Source organism: Manacus candei, unplaced genomic scaffold (assembly GCF_025592945.1).
Source record: "Manacus candei isolate 608988 ecotype Guabito, Panama unplaced genomic scaffold, ASM2559294v1 h1tg000023l, whole genome shotgun sequence".
In the NCBI taxonomy this organism is placed as follows: domain Eukaryota; kingdom Metazoa; phylum Chordata; class Aves; order Passeriformes; family Pipridae; genus Manacus; species Manacus candei.
In genome coordinates this window covers 10,048,188-10,064,561 of record NW_026138071.1, presented here as the reverse complement: position 1 = coordinate 10,064,561, position 16,374 = coordinate 10,048,188, and the positions used below count along the sequence as shown (strand labels likewise).

Below are 16,374 nucleotides of genomic sequence, written 5' to 3'. Positions count from 1 at the left end.
ACTAATTAGGCTGCCTTCAACAGTCCTTTTGTATCTATGCCCTGCATTGAGAGCTGTGGGCTGTTTGGGGTTTTGTTGGGTTTTGGGTTTTTTTGCTTTTTTTTGTTTTCTTTTTTGAGTGTAGGTGTACGGAACTCAGAACACAACCTGGAAGAAATTGATGAAAGGGACGAGATAAGTGTGCAACAGCAAGAGAAGAGTGAAAGTACCAATACCTCTCTCAGGACAGGAGAGGTTACTGTAGCCTTCAGCTCTGCTGAGGTACCACTGGAAAATGAAAAAAATGATCCTGCTCCATCAACTCCTGTTCCTGGCAGTGTTTCCTTAGACAACTCACAAAGCTTCAAGGAAGAAAAACAAGAAAATATGAGCACAGATGGCAAGTAAGTACGTTTTGTGACAAAGAAAGGAGCATTGGGGAGGCGATGGGGGAGGCAAATAAAACGCAGTGCTGTTTTATTGTGGAGCACAGAATAGAGAATTGTGAGAGGGATGAGCTTTAATATGCTTAGCTTTCATTGCAGCACTCTTCTGTGCACAGTAATTCATGAAACTTTTCAACAAAAATGACAATGAAGTGTTCTGTAGGCTATTCTGTTTAAGCCTCCCTTTCCTTACTACTCAAACAGCTGGACCCCAGAAAAGCTGAACCCAGCTCTAAAATACTCTATTTATTACAGCAGTATGCTGCGAAAAAAATTGAGATTGATTACTTAAATAAAAATACACAAATTCTTTCTTACAGATGGGGAAAAACGGGTAGATCAGCCATTTCTGGTTTTTGGGGCATGGTTATCTATTGCTTGCATCTTTTTTGGCTTTAATTTTTATTTTTTCTTTTCCTTATATGTTGTCTTGACCTGTCTCAATCCATTTGCTCTCAGGAAAACAAGTTAATTCTGCTTTTTTAAAGAATAAACACATTAGTTTCCTTAACCGCTTTTTTCCCCTTATGTTGATGCTATACCTTTGCCCTTCAGCATGTTTGTTAAAGTACCTGACTCAGCAGGTTCCCAACATGAGTTAGTGCCTGCTTGAAATAAATGTTGATTGTCCAGAGAAGTCCCATTGTGTTAATGTAATTCACTGTTTCTCTGTTCCCTGGGGCAACTAAACTGGCTACTGTTCCCAAATTAAATTGAAAGAAGTATTTCAATTATTGTACTGAAGCCAAAATGTGACTGCCCTAGTAGTGAAGAACTTTCAAGGCAGTAAGGAGAGCTTTGACTTGTATCTGTAGGGACTTTTTCGTCAGTCCAAGGCCAAATGTGACTTTGCAAAAATCTTTGATGCTCTGTCCTGACAAATATTGTCCCAGTTGCTTAGGTGTGTCTCCTCTATGGGGATCTAATAAGTTGTCTTGAACTTGTCAGACCTTTGTTATTGGGCCAGTTTGGGTAGTTGTCCAGGGGATGTTTCTTACCCACCCCATTGATGAATTTGCAGTAGCCTTTCATGCCTTATAATCCTGGTATCATTAAGCCTGTACTGTGCTCCAGATTTAGAGTTTGGCAGTTGTTTCCTGAAATATCACAGGGACTCCAAAATGTGAACTAGGGTTTCTCTGACATTACATTTCTGGAAAACTTTTGATAATTCAGATCTTTTATATAAGATCTAGTTACTTTCAGATATACTTTCTTTGATCAAAGCAGGGAAATATGTGTAATATTCCAGTCAAAACCACTAATTTCTGTAATGATACTCTGTGGTGCTTTGTGGCTTTTGGGTTTGGTGGTTTTTGATTATATTTTTTTCTATTAAAAGACCAATTCAGCCTGTTGCTAATAGTTGTAGCTCAGTCCCTCAGCTCTGTTAAAAGGAATGAAGATAAGCAAGAGTACAGAGTGCTGGGCCAAGCTTTAACTTTCTTCCAACAATAATTTTGAGGGCATACACTCCCGTTCAGTGGTTTATTGGACATTTACAGTATATCTGGTACTTTAAGCAGCATGTGCATGGATGGTTATTGAGAAATTTATCATTTTAAATGATTCAAAGCAGATGTGTCAGCTCAAGGCACTGGTTTCTGACAACTTATGCGTTTGATGTGGCAAATGAATTGGAATCTTCATAATGCCAGTATTTCTAACTACAGAAAGTGCAAAGATGGAAGTTGGAAGTTCTAATAACTTTGTGTAGAGAAATTTTAAGTATTTTTGCCTTTTTCATTTACCTTTTTAAGCCAAGGACTTAATATCCCCACCCCCACCACCTCCCCTTATTCAACATTTGTGCAGTTCCCTTGTCCCCCATGATCTGAGGGGAACAGATACTATATGCATTTGCAAAATATTTAGTATGCAAGTAATATGTTTGGTGGATGTTTCTTCGCTGTTCTCCAAGTATTTCTGGAAAGGGACTATTTTGAAAAGTCTGTACTGCACAGTTCATGTGTTCATACACAGTCAGCATCTCATGCAGCTTCCTGTGTATTGTGGTGTTGGACAAAATCAAGGGCACGTTTTAGATGTGGGGGATGTCAGAGCACTTCACACTAATGTTGTTATATGAGTGAAAAACCATTGTGGCTTCACTGAAAAGGAGTTGTTACTGGAAAGGGGCTTGTTCAAACTGCACATGTAAGCAAAAGGAGGGGGAGAAGAGAAAGGAAAACTGATCATCTGCTTACACAGAAGCAAGTGGAGCTGCTTGTCATTTTGGTAGAATATCATGGCAGCATTTCCTCTTGTTTTATAAAAAATAAAATAATCTATTCTGTTGAGTATTCCAGTGTTTGGCAGAGCAATTCTGTTTTGTCCATCTGTATTTGGAGAATATTGCCAGTTCTCTTGCATTGTTTCTCGTGTTTACTGAAATGAATGATACCAGCATATTTAATGTACTGTTGGGCTTTGCAGAGGACTACAGACTAAGATAAGCAGTGAGGATGCTGGAGTTGAAAAAGACAAGAAGCTTAAAATTTTAGATCAAAATAAAACCAATGGTGAGTAGTTCCCACTCGTTTTTAATACTTCAAAGCAAGGTTGAAGAGACCTTTTCTATTCCTTTGAAGAAATGACAATACAGTCAACTCTTGAATTGTTATCATCAGACTATTTTCTTTACACTTTCTCTAGCTTTGGTGTATTCTCTTTGAGATGAGGTGGCAAGAATTGGATGCAGGGATTTTTTTGGGGAGCAGGTATTTTTGGTATATTTTTGTTATAGCAGTAGTCAAAGCTGTGTTATGCTGTTGTAGGGTGGGATGGGTGGGACAGTGCCAAGGAGAGGGAAGGCTGGACACAAAGGTTATCCTGCTATGGGGTGCCATGGGTACCATACCCCAGCAGAGAAGAAGAGACCATCATTTGGTCTTTGCTTATGAAATTAGTGTGAGTTTTCTGCATGAAAATGCAAATATTTTTAAGCACAAATAGAAGAAAGTGACACGCTGATCTGAAATGAAATGACGACATCCTGTGCATCTAATGGATCATAAATTTTTCTGTGGATTTAGTGACCTGACTGATTTATTTTACCCTTTTGTGACACTGATTTTCAGATTTATATATTAGGCCTTCCGTAGTCTTTTATACTCAGTACACCTCTGTTTATAAATCATAACAACACTGCATGAGTCCTGTTTATATGTGATATAAATTTTATCCTCCATTTTATAACATACTTGAAATGAGGACTTTTTTTCCCCCCACAAAATAACCACTTCAAATGATTATTCCTGAAGACTTTAATTTTTCCCAATATTCTGTTTAAAACAATTTGACTCAAATATTCACATGTTTTGGAGACGATCACGTGTTTAGTCCAGGGGTAGAAAATTGAATTATCAGGCCAACTAAAGAGTAGGAAAAATAGTTTTGAAAAATTGCTCTTGTCCATATGTTTTTCAGTTGTTTCCATGTACAAATACATAAGGCGAAGTTGACAAATAAGATGTGACATTAAAACTAAAGAACAGAAGCCACAAATGTGTGGAACCAAATAAAGGCTGTATCTAAATTGATATTGAATAGTCCTTGAGCTCTTGAGTCACCAATGCCTATATAATCAACTGAAATTCATTAGCACTTTTTAAATGATTCTAGAATAGTTTTTTCTATTAAGTCAATGCATTGCACCAGTAGCCTGTTTATTAAGGAAGAATACCTGAATTAGAATACTACTATTTGGCAATATTAGTCAAATATACTTATATCTTTAAATAACTTTTAAAAGTAAGTGTTAAGGAAATTTTTAATGTCAGTGAGAAGCCAGTCATTGTAGTTAAATACATTAGATGCAGAGCTTCTTGATGTAAGGAGGAAGATTGAATCTTTTTGGCATTTGTATTAATTTTGGAATCTTTCTTTAACTTAAAGATCACAGCGATACAAAACTCCTTCCAACAAAAGAAGAAGGGAAAGAACTTCAGACAGCTGAAATTAAACCAGTAGATTTTACAGAAAATAACAAGCTCGAAGTTGACAGACTATCAAACTTCCAGGCATGTAAAAATGACATCTCTGTAAGTCATAGGAATTATCCTCAACTGATGTCAGAAAAGCAAGATGACAAAACAAATCAAAGCAGCTTGGATACAGTAAAAACTCAGGATGTTGCAATCCAGACAGGTCCTTCGGATAGCAATTTGGGAAGGTCTACTCGGAAAGAAATTATTGTTCCTCAGGGTGTTGAATCATCCACATTCGGAGAACTGGTCTCTCAACATAACACAGATACAAACAACCCCCTTCTTCAAGTGATGCATGGAACACAGCAAGGGGATGAAGACACGTCAGTAGAACAAAATCTTGAGACACAAGAAGTTACCCATGGAAATATAATTCCCATAAAAGACCAGAGTCACGTCTGTATAAATGGCAGTAATTTTGTTTTACCAGAAACAACTGCAAAAACTCCAGATGACTTTTCTGTAAAAGGTCACCCTTTTTATAGACAGGACACCAGACCTAAACCCAAGCCTGCTAATGAAATTACAAGGGATTACATACCAAAAATTGGCATGACTACTTATAAAATAGTGCCTCCAAAATTCTTAGAAATAATGAAGAGCTGGGAACCAGAAGTTCCATCAGATCATAAGGATCAAGAGGTATCTACTTTGGAAGATTCTCTGAAGCATGAAGACCCCAAAGAATTCATAGTGCAAGCTGAAATTCCTCATCTGTCAAAAAGTGTGGGTCATTTACAGGTTGGCTCACAAAATGAAGCTGCAGCAGCGAATGATCTGCTGCAGAGAGTGAACAGCATTTCTGAACATACTGTGACCTCTGGAGCTGAGATTACTACTGAGAGCAACCAGATGGAAAAGGAGTCTTTCAAGCAGCGTGTCCCACTGATGCTAAGCCTGGATAATACAAATGCTTCTTCTGAGACTCAGGACAAGTCAAATGCATTAAGTCCTACAACAAAGCCTAGTTCTTTTTATCTGCAGATGCAACGAAGAGCTTCAGGTCATTATGTGACATCTGCAGTTGCCAGAAGTACCATTTGTGCTCCTAATTCAATTCAAAATGAAGCTAAGAATACAGAGATGGGGAAAAAAATCTCATCACCTGATCTGACTTCTTTGGCTTTACATAAAACAAGTATTTCCTCTCCTCCAGCAGATGAAGAAAAAGTTGATGATGGAAAAAACATTGAATCCTCCACTTCTCCTGTTAAAAGCAATAAACCTTTAATTTATCCCCCCTGTCCTCCAGCACCACTGAACCTAAAAACTCTAAGAACTTTTGCAGTTCCAAAGCCATACTCCAGTTCAAGACCATCCCCTTTTGCTCTTGCTGTCTCCTCTGCAGTCAAAAGGTCGCAATCATTCAATAAGACGCGTACAATCACTAACCAGGCACCTAGAGAGGAATTTCCTGTTGAACTCTCCTCTGCCACTTTGGCAGCTGAATTCTCCTCAGCTACCTCCATGCCTCAAGTGAAAAGCCCTTCCTTACAGACCTTAACAGTGGGGCCACAAAATAGTCTAATGGACAAGGTAAACTTTATTTCTAATACTGGTTGACTGTTGATCCACTGCCATCTAGTGCAACCACTCTAAAAGCTTGTCTGTGAACCACTTCCTGGTCAGAAAGGGCTGTATTTGTACAGTGAAAACACCCAGTGGTGTTCAGCAGTAGCACAGCATTATAATGAAGTACATGAATACAGAGAATGTTAAAAATGAGAACAATATAATTCAGATGATTTGAAATATTTATTTCTTATCATAATCAGCATCCCCTGCTTTAAAGAACTGTAAATTAAATAGTCATTTATCCTGTGTATACCTATTATTACGCTTGGAGTGCTTATGATTTGTTCCTTATGGTTCTGTATGTTAATTTCTTAAACTTAATTCTAAGTGGTGTGATTAGTTTGGCTTCAAGTGATCATGCCACAAACACACTTGAACGGAGGCATAAAATTTTGCTGGCATAATTATTTGAGGGAGAAGCTATTCCAGTGGGAATGTGGCTGGTCTCTGAAATCTTGAATCAACCAAACACTAGAACGGCAGCAGTTTGCTATGCCACCTTGTGCCAGGTTGACTCAGTTTTCCATTTATAACTAATTCAGATTAAAATTTTTTGGTTTCTTTTTCCTCCCACTTCGTCCCTTTATAGAAAGACAGCAATGTGAATAGTGAGCAGAAGAGTCAGGCGCAGTCAGGTGCTTCCACTGACCACCCACCCCCTGTCACTAAGAGACAAACCGCGATGACGTTCCCGCGCTCTGACCCAGAACAGATCCACCAGAGCTTGCTGGCTGCAATCCGCTCTGGAGAAGCTGCTGCCAAATTGAAAAGGGTGAGTTTTCATCACTGCATCCATAACAATGAATTCATGGTACTTCCTCCAAAATTGCCATACTAATGCCTGACACTAAAAGCAGTTAGCTTTGGCACAAAGTGCTACCAGGAGGTCTCTTAACAATGGGAAAGGAGGTGAGGAAGAGGGGTCAATTTTCCAGAATAAACTGGTGAATGCACACACAAAGCTATATTTTCAAATAGTACAAATGTAATCAAATCTTTCTGAAATGAAGCAATTCTCTAGGTTATCAATTAGGCATATCTTTCATAATATCTGACTTATGTTTGAGAGTGTATGGCTTTAGAAAACTGCTAAGCAGCTTCACTCTAGACATGAAGTGGCTGCAATCTTTTGCAGGCAGATAACACAGAGCTCTGAAGACTATTTTCCTATTTATTAGACTTTATCAGATAATTCTTAAATGTTCTTCAAGCCTCCTGCTGCTGTTTGGCATCATTACTAAGACATTTCTCAATGTTTTGTCAACAGTCCTTGTAGGACCATCTTCCCCCACCCCCTCTGGTTAAAACTGGGGCTTAATTTTTCTTTTCTCTTTCCTAAAATTAACCTATAAATGTCTCATTGGATAAAGCATTGCACACTTTAAAAATCTGTACTGTTTTAAATTTGCAACCAGACAATCATAGTCTCAAACAAACTTTTCTCGATCTTACATTAGTATTTTGCATTCTGTATTAAGAAATAATTTCCCATTGCAGAAGGTTAAAGAAATTCCGTAGTTTTTTTCTCTTCCCTTTTCTGCTTGAAACTTGAAAGAAACAAATGATGCGCGGTGGGTAGATACAAGGGATTTTTTTTTTGTTTGTTTTATGGAAGTCTTTGATACCCTCAAAGGTCAAATTCTTTCAGTGGATGGTCAGATGTTGGAACATTTCATACATAAGGTTTTGTTTCAGTGTAGTGGTGCAACAGCCTCTCTGAGGCTTATAGGCCCCCCATGATTTCTACACTGAACAGGAAGATTGAGTTTCCTGGAAAAGTTACAGGCATACTCAAGTAGTTTTTGATCTCTAGTCAGTAAAAATGGTACATAATACAAGTAGTATTACTTCTAACTACATGTCACTAACTACAGCCACTTTAAAAACAATATAAGATTTAAGAAAATGCTGTATTGTTCGGAATCAGTTAGAGGTCAAATCTGTCTGTTCTACCAGAAATACTGTTTGGATTTCATTTGCATGTATTTTCATCAAGGCTTTTTTTTCCTCCAATGCATAATTACATTCTGAATAATACAGAACTTTATTCATTTTTCGTAGTGTGTCACCTTTGCTTTATGATTCTATGGGAAATATGCATAGGCATGGCAGTTGGCCCAGTTGCTTGTAACTGTTTTAAAAAATAAAATCCATAATGTACTTTTCAAAATTCAAGAAAACTATTTCTACTAGAAAGAAAACAAGGAAAAGCTTCATTACCTAGTTATTCATTCTTTTTTAATACAAATGTCCTTCTTGTAAATTTGACTCATATAGCCTTTATCAGTGTAGGTACAAGAATGGCTTGTGGAAAGGGAGAGAAATGGTAATTGAAGTCAGTTTTCCCCTCCCTTTCTCTTCTATGGGTGGGATATGTCCTTTGTCAATGTACTATGTGTTGAGGCTGGGGTGAGGAGAGGGCTGTACTTTTTAAGGAGAAATTATAATAATGAAGAAGCTGTAACCATAAAGAAGAGCAGTCTGCAGCACAGAAACCTGAAACAGGCCTCAAAAAAACCCCTGGAACACAAAGAAAATGTAATGAAGAACTCACTGAAGTTTTGCCAAACATAAAATTGTACATGCTGTTCTTCTCACTCTCACCCAGAGCACATATGCTGTGGTACAGGTATGTCTGACAGCAGTAAGAAGTTTCTTGGCCTATGGCAAATTTAACAAAAACATGGTCTCATTTTATGTTTAATATGGAGAACTGGCAGTAGGAGGATAGAGGAATGAAACCTTTTGTATCAGTAACTCCTTTTCACACAAAAGTGATTTTTAGTATTGAAAGGACTTTTAAAATGCATTCACCTCGTATCTTCCAGTATTGTAGTGCAGTCAGGAAAAGGAGTGATAATCTGATCCACTTGAATTGTGAGAGAGGTCTGTCAGGTGCTTGCTTCTCTCTGTGTGAGAATCATTAAAAATAAAATCTTGGCACCACTAGACAAATTCCTTAATTTTTTTTTCACCCTCTGTTTTACTTAATATGTTGTGAGTATGCAGTGCTGAGATCTGTGGCCTTTTGTGTTGTTGGTCTTTCCTGTTCAATAGGGCCCTCAGTAATTACTAACCTAAAATGGGTCAAGTGAGGTTTCTTTTTAACCATTTTTTCTCTTGAGAATGTTTTCATTGTGTTTAGTAAACTGTGCTTTGGTATGTGGTTCTCATGGCTGCGGAGCCTCCACAGCTCCCATTAACTCCAGTTGGAATCATTGGTTTATGTAGCTCCACTGAAAGTCAGGCCTTTGCTGTCTATCATAAAAGATATGGTTTGCTCTTGATAAAAGAAACATTACCATGGTATAAAGGAGTATTAGAAAGAAATCAGCTCTATTCAATAGTTAATAAAAAGTGTTTAGTTTAGTGATGTTTTTCAAGTATTTCTTTGCAACTGGGTCTGGAGAAGGAATAAAAATTATTCATGTTTTGAGTAGTTATACATGGAATTTTTAGATAGGAAAAAATATGTTTTTAATAAAATATGTTTTTAAGTAATGTCTTATATTTCCACTTCTGTAGCATATATGCTTTTTACGGAAATCATATAGGAGGTCATTGACTGCAGTGAGAAAAATGCTAACTGAAGTAACAGTATTTCTGTTTCCTTGAAGTAATACTGTGTAACATACTGTAGAGAGAAAAATATGGAAAGTTAGGCTAATATTTCTTTAATATTTTTTTCTCTTTTTTTTTTCTCTCTCCTGCCTCCAGGTTGGTCCTCCATCAAACACCATAGCTGTTAATGGAAGAGCCAGACTTAATCCTTTGTATTCCACAGAAGCAAAAGCTAATCAGTAGATATTATACCAAATATTTTGCACTTTACTGCTTAATAGGCCAACTTTACACTAACTACAAATTTTTGAAAGTGTAAATGCAAGTGTATGTTAATATATTTTTGTCAGCAGTTATAAGGATTTCGAGCTGTGTCTTTTGATGCCTTGGAAAGATTATTAGCATATGTAAATTATGGTAATATTTTGCCTTTTCCTCTTTATAAAGCTGACTATGCTGCTAAAAAGGTTTAAGAAAAGATGCATATGAGCTTTGCTTATGATAGAAAGAGAATCAAAGATTCTTGATTTTAGCCTCAAGACTGAACAATATGTAGCACTATGCTGAAATTACAGATTGGAAACAACCTAAGAATTCTAGATCACATCATTAATTTTCAATTGTGTATTACTTTAACAGATTGTAAGAACTTAAATCTACCACATGCTGCCTCCATATTCCTTTATTAAATTAAAATTGTAATTACTAGAATATCTTAATTAAATGCAATACTTTGTATCTGTCTAAAAAATAGATGGTTTTGTTCCTTTAGCAGAGAGTAACTGGGATATGTATTTTGATTATTTTTTTTTTAACTCTCCTGTAATTTTTTCCTGGTAGCACACACATAAAAAAATCAGGATATAAATTATTGAAAATTTTTGTACTACTTAAAAACTTTTATTAACAGTAGCACTACATGACATTTCTCTTTGGGTATCTGTATATAGTATTTACCTAGCACTCAGATGAGCAATACTTTTTGTGAATTACATATATATTGAAGTAGTCATCAGCATATACTCACAAACTGATAAAATGCAAATTCCAGTTTTGATACTTAATGAAATAGAAGAATGAACTGCTTTGGATTTATTCATGTGAAATATTTTAATCTTAAAACAGCACAATAACGCACTTACAAATCATGCTTGTGTCAGAGACTGTCTATTTATAGGTTAAGCATTAAATACCAAGATGGGAATATATATTAAAAGAGAATGCATTTTGTTATATTTTACCTATTTTGAATTTCTTGTCAAGATTATACATTTTGGGGACGGAGTGGAAATATGATAACACCCATGATAAAATAGCTAGATTATGGATGCATTCAGGAAGTGCTGGGGTATTTGCCATTTTAAAATATTTTCTTGCTGGACTTGATTCAAATAAAAGTAATTGTATTTCATTTCTATTCTTTAACAATATATTTTGTACTTTAGAAACATTCTGTAACTCAATTTCAGAAACTGATCTATATGTGCATTTCAAAGGGTTATTAATTGTTTGCTTCCAGGTTTTTGTGCAATAATCTCAAAGAGGTCTAATTACTTTCCACATACAGAGTCAATTATTGATAACAAGTAACAGTGTTAATGCTGAAACTCTTTAAGGAACATTTTAGTAAATAAAAATTCATAAAGAGGGTTGATGGACATTTGTTCACTGCTGTTCTCTCCTGTTTACTCTCCTGTGTCTTAGTCCCCTGTCAATGTGTGTTACCACTTCCGTCTCTTCCTTGTTTTGCCTCCAATCAAGGGCTTAATCCAAGGGTGGGGAACCCACATGGTAGTTCAAAAGATCTGTTTCAGGATCTGACTGCGAAAGAACACTTCAACCTTCACTTGAAATCAGTGAGACAGAAGAGGTGTGGGGGTTTTTCTAGTTTCCAACTGGGGCTTACATTCTAGATTTCACTGCATCTTGAAGGACAGACTTGAAAGTTGTAACTCACTCCCAGGGTTGCAGTGTCTATGTTCGTTGTGGTATTTAAAGTCTGTGTTTTAAGCGTTCCTACACAATGTGCAGATCTGTAACTGCCAGAGAGAGGCTGCACTGCAAAAAGAGTCTCCTTACTTGTCCTTTGGGTGCAAGGATCTTACAGATTTTTTCTCAAACCTTAGTATTCTCTGCCAAGGTGACCAAAGTTATTTCATAAAGTTAATTTAATCTCCATCTGTGGTAATACAAGTCGGTATGATGTTTCACTTTTTCAACCAAATCAGTAGAGTCCAATTATTCTTGTTTTGGACAAAGTTCAAATAACCATGCTTTGTTGCTTGCTTTGGTTTGAACACAAAACTGTACTATATGTTTCTTAGTCCCATATGTTAAAAATAAACTACCTTTTCATGTGAACTTCTGAAGGTAAATATCCTCTTATGTGTCAGAGATTAAACTAAAACCACCTCGCTTGAATTTTAAGGCTTCTTGTCTGTGTCACTGAACTTGCTTGATAACTGAAATGTCTACACATGCTATAGCACTATGAAACTCTTTAATGAAACTTTCTGTTAGTAGCTGGCAATACTGTTTAGCAGAAATTTCTCTTTCCCTCTTCTTCCAACACGTGTATGTAAGACATTTTTAAATCTTGCTATTGTATTTTTAGAGACTCATTTTTTTCTTAATACTCTTTTATTAAATTCTACTAAAGAAACTCTTGCTGGTGAACTTGACATGTTTGTTCAAGTAAGTGTTTCTAGTAACTGCAAGCCCAGGTTAGACAGCAGTAAATTTTTATTATGGATGCCTTACATGCATAGTAAACAGACTTGGTTTTGGGCCCAAGAATACTTACAGTTTGCACAACATGTATCACAACTGTCTTCCAACAGGAGGCAATTAGTTATGCCATACTTCTTATAATCTCCTTCCTTTTGCATGGCAGTCAAAATGTTTAGGAAGGAAAGTCAGGATATTGAAGTTAGTGATAGTCAGTGTAATTGTCTGAACAAAACAGCTGACCCCAGTGACTTGCACTGTGACTTCCTGTTATGAGTTCTTTGAAGAAGCAGCGGGTATCCATGTAGCACAATGCCATCTTCATCTAGTTTACATTCCAGAGCTTTGTAAGTAAAGGAGGGCTAGAAAAGCAAAGAGATCTTGTTAGTTGTTATTATAGAAGATTTCTTTTTTTTATTTATTCTACAGAAGAATAAAATTTAGACTACAGATGTACCCTGCAGAAGGGAGAGTTTTGCTGGGGCAGCATCGCCAGATAACTTTTGGAAATATTCTTGTGACTAGAGGTTGTAAGATCAAGGCAAGAACTCTTATACTTGCAGCTGAAAGATGTTAAACAGCTTGATGTCTCCATTTTTGGGACATATATTCAGTAATCACTGCCCTAGTTTTTCTAGCTGCTTGTAATTTTAGCATTATTTTAGCAAGCAATATGAAGATCTCTAAGGAAGACATGAAAATTACGTGGATGTGGACCAAGAGGCATTGTATCATACATACAAGGTAAAGGATGAAAATATAACATAAAAGCAGCTAAGAGAGACCTCGACAAATCAGAGCACTGGGCAATCACCAACCATATGAAGTTCAACAAGGCAAAGTGCTGGATTCTGCTTTTTTTGATCTGGAGAATCAGCACATCTCTGAGGACAGCCAGAAACATATTTCTGCTCCTCCCCTGTTTTCTACACAAAGGAGTAATCTACAGGCAAATTATCAGTTGAGGAATTATTTCACTTGTTTCCCACTGGAAGATGTTAAATGAATTTGGTATTCTTTATCAGTGTCTAACAATAGGCAGTGCTGCTTCTCCCTTCACCTCATGTTTTATGTTTTCTGTTTTACCTTAAGGGTTCTACAGACATTGTACCCTTTCAAAGCATGTGGGACAAACCAGAAACTAAAAGCTTAACTCTGAAAGCCTGATAACTCCTGATAGCCATTCATGTAATTGGCACAAAGATGAAAATGCAATCCTGCACAGAACAGGATGTTCTGCATTTGCTCTTATAGTGATGGAAGAAAATCTCTTAGCATTGGGAAAAGGAGAAAGAACTGTATCTGAAAAGGACACTAAAACTATTAGGAAATTTCAGCTACTTGTATTGGTAATGTTATTTCAGAGTGATTGTGCATATATGAACCTGGAAATAACAAGGGCTGTATCATTCCCAACAGAAATAGATACAACTCTAGTGCCAAAAAGAATGCCAAAGAGTTGAATTTGGATGTAAGTTGCAAGTTTCTCTGTGAACTTTTTAAGCTTTGAGAACAGTCTTTTGCCCATAACACAGCAGTGTCATTATACACAAATGCCAGTGGTGTTTACTAGTTACCAGTTTGTGATTGTACAATGAGTATATTTTTAGTAGCTGTTTTGATGATAGCAGCTGTTACAATTGTCTTCTGTTTCAACAAATTATCTGCTTGGTGATTTCTAAAGCATTGCTTTCCATGAGTATCTGGGCATTCCCAAACAATGCTTAAAACAGGAGTTTGGGCATAGGAGTTTAGGCATAGGGTGGGAAGCTAATTCTTAGGTTTGTCTTTAGTAATTTGAATACTTCTCAGAACTACTGATACAATACCCTTGATGTCCACTCTTTACTGAGAGTTGGGTTGCTATTAATACACATAACAAAACAATGACACATTACGTATCATGTAAGAGAAGACTAGAATGTATTTTTCAGAAATAGAGTTTTCTTCAGCCTCTTCATCTGTTTTACCAGTTGTTCTAAGTACTCAGCAGGGCATACCTTGCTTCGCCTGTGATATATTGATATCATCATAGCCAGAGCAACAGGAACATGCTAAAAGACAGTATACACAAGAAAATCTTCACAAGTGACAGAATAGTTAAAAGAACAGGAATATTGAAGACTGGGCTTGGGTATGTGATAGTGAACATCCAGAGCAGTAAAGGCATTGAAGTGTACAATCAGCTCAGGGCAGAGGGAGAGTTAAATCCACAGAACCTGCAGCTGCAACAGCTGTTAAAATATAAATCTGGCCAACAGGGGCTATTTGCAAGTACTAGTGTACTTAGTGTGCTAGTGCTGGTGTACATTAACCACGAGAGTACTTACTAATGGTTAATATATTTCTAGTTAAAAAAAAAAAAACAACAAACAACAAAAAACAACTATAGCTGGACTCAGAATTTCATTATTTCTCCTCAGCTATATGTGTCTGCCTGTTAGTTTAATCTCTCTTTTTCCTTTTTTTTTTTCCCCTGTGTGATCCTGAGCAAGAAGTAAGACATGATAGCTACAATCACACTTAATCTGAAGTGGTAAAGGAAGGAAAAATGAATTTATTTCACAGTTGCCTAAGGCTTTATATAGCTCTGAATTATCAAAAATACAGTAAAAATAATATTTTAAATAATTAAGCTGATTGCAGTTTTCTAAATTAAATACTTGAACTAAATAGGGAGATGGAATACAGGAAGAGCTGCAATTGGTCACCTTTGTTAAACAGCATGATTGGTCCCATCAGCAGACACTATTTAATTTCTTCAATTGCTAAAAGCTAATTAAGCACTTGTGCTTTTCAAACTGAAGTGTATTTGGCCACCTGCAGCTACAAAGTGCACTTAGCAAACCAGGAAATCCCTATGGTATGTGTGTCAAGCTGCTGCAATCCTAAATTCCAGCACCTACGTGAAGCAACAGCTCAAGAAGTGAAATGCAAAAGACTTCTTTTTTAAATTGCAGAGGACTGGGAGAAAGATAGGCATCCAGGCAGCTGCACAGTTAGGTGCCTGACTTTCTGCGATTATCAGACTGTTACCCCTTATCAAAAACTCACTAGTACGAAGGGCAATTCTTCAGTGGTCAGAAGGTCTGCTGGGATACAGCCCACAGGCAGTCAAGCGGCTGGTGGTCCCAGCTCTTTGAGTTGGCATGTTTTGACCATCTCCAGCATGCTGAGGACAGAAAGGTCTCAGAGGCACCGTTTAGCTGAATCTCCCTTTACCAAGACAATTGAGGGGTAGAAAGAGGAGGGCATTCCAATTTGTGTAGCTGCTGTTAAGTGCATGGCACCCCTCTTACACATCTGTGTAAGAGAGCTCTACCAGAGCTCTACAGTGAGCTGTGTTAAGAGCTTTATCAGAAGCTACTGTGAGACACAGGCACAAGTTGTACTCATGGAGTTCACCTGGGGCTGGCCTATCAGGAAGAGGAACCTTGAGAGAGCGAGGTCTGGGGAAAAGTGGGCTTCAGGGCTCTGCCTGGAAATTAGTGAGTTTAATTTGTTTTTTATTTTATTCAAACTGTGTCTGCTATTAATGCCTTTAAAAAAAAATCATAGTGAAAAGAAATATTTTAGGCTGTCAGATGTGCTTGGAAGTTCAGTAGATGTAAAAGGCATAGTCTTTGGCACCAACTAAAGATAAAAGTATAAGAAGGTGTAAGAAAGGGTCTGCTAGACCATACTGTCAGGAAAAGGAAGGTGTGTCTTATTTTGTGTAACTATTACATTACTTTAAAAACATAGTTTGGTGGTGATGTGAAATGTGAGTTGCCTGATCATCAGTAGTAAAAGCAACATAATCTCCAAGTGAAAAAAAAAAGCCCACCAAAAAACAGTTAAAAGCAGCAGATATTTTAGATTGAATTCTGACTTCTTAGAGTGCTAACCTAATGGTGGAAGGCAATTTGGGCGAGAGAGAATAAAACACGAGTTATAAGACCTTTAGAAACCATGTCAAAACAGATTAAAGGAATGGGGCTGCTTTAGATTAAAAAACAAAAGTGGAAGACTGATCAGGATGACATAACCATACTTCAAAACAAAAGTTGCTACACAGAGGCAAGATTAATCACTGTATCTTCAAGCAATAGTCTTCA

The 16,374-nt window shown here is 36.9% G+C and overlaps 1 protein-coding gene across 12 annotated transcripts in view; it reads left to right on the top strand.

Moving 5' to 3' along the window:
- Positions 1–10,301, top strand: part of COBLL1 (cordon-bleu WH2 repeat protein like 1) — a 75,827-nt gene extending 65,526 nt beyond the window's left edge. For all 12 annotated transcript variants that reach the window (XM_051787258.1, XM_051787248.1, XM_051787246.1 and 9 more), the window contains 5 exons: positions 125–383; positions 2,862–2,947; positions 4,323–5,950; positions 6,579–6,761; positions 9,707–10,301. In XM_051787258.1, the coding sequence (XP_051643218.1) occupies positions 125–383; positions 2,862–2,947; positions 4,323–5,950; positions 6,579–6,761; positions 9,707–9,793 (2,243 nt within the window). In that variant the 3' untranslated portion in view covers positions 9,794–10,301. The remainder of the gene's footprint in view (positions 1–124; positions 384–2,861; positions 2,948–4,322; positions 5,951–6,578; positions 6,762–9,706) is intronic.
- Positions 10,302–16,374: the final 6,073 nt, after the last annotated feature.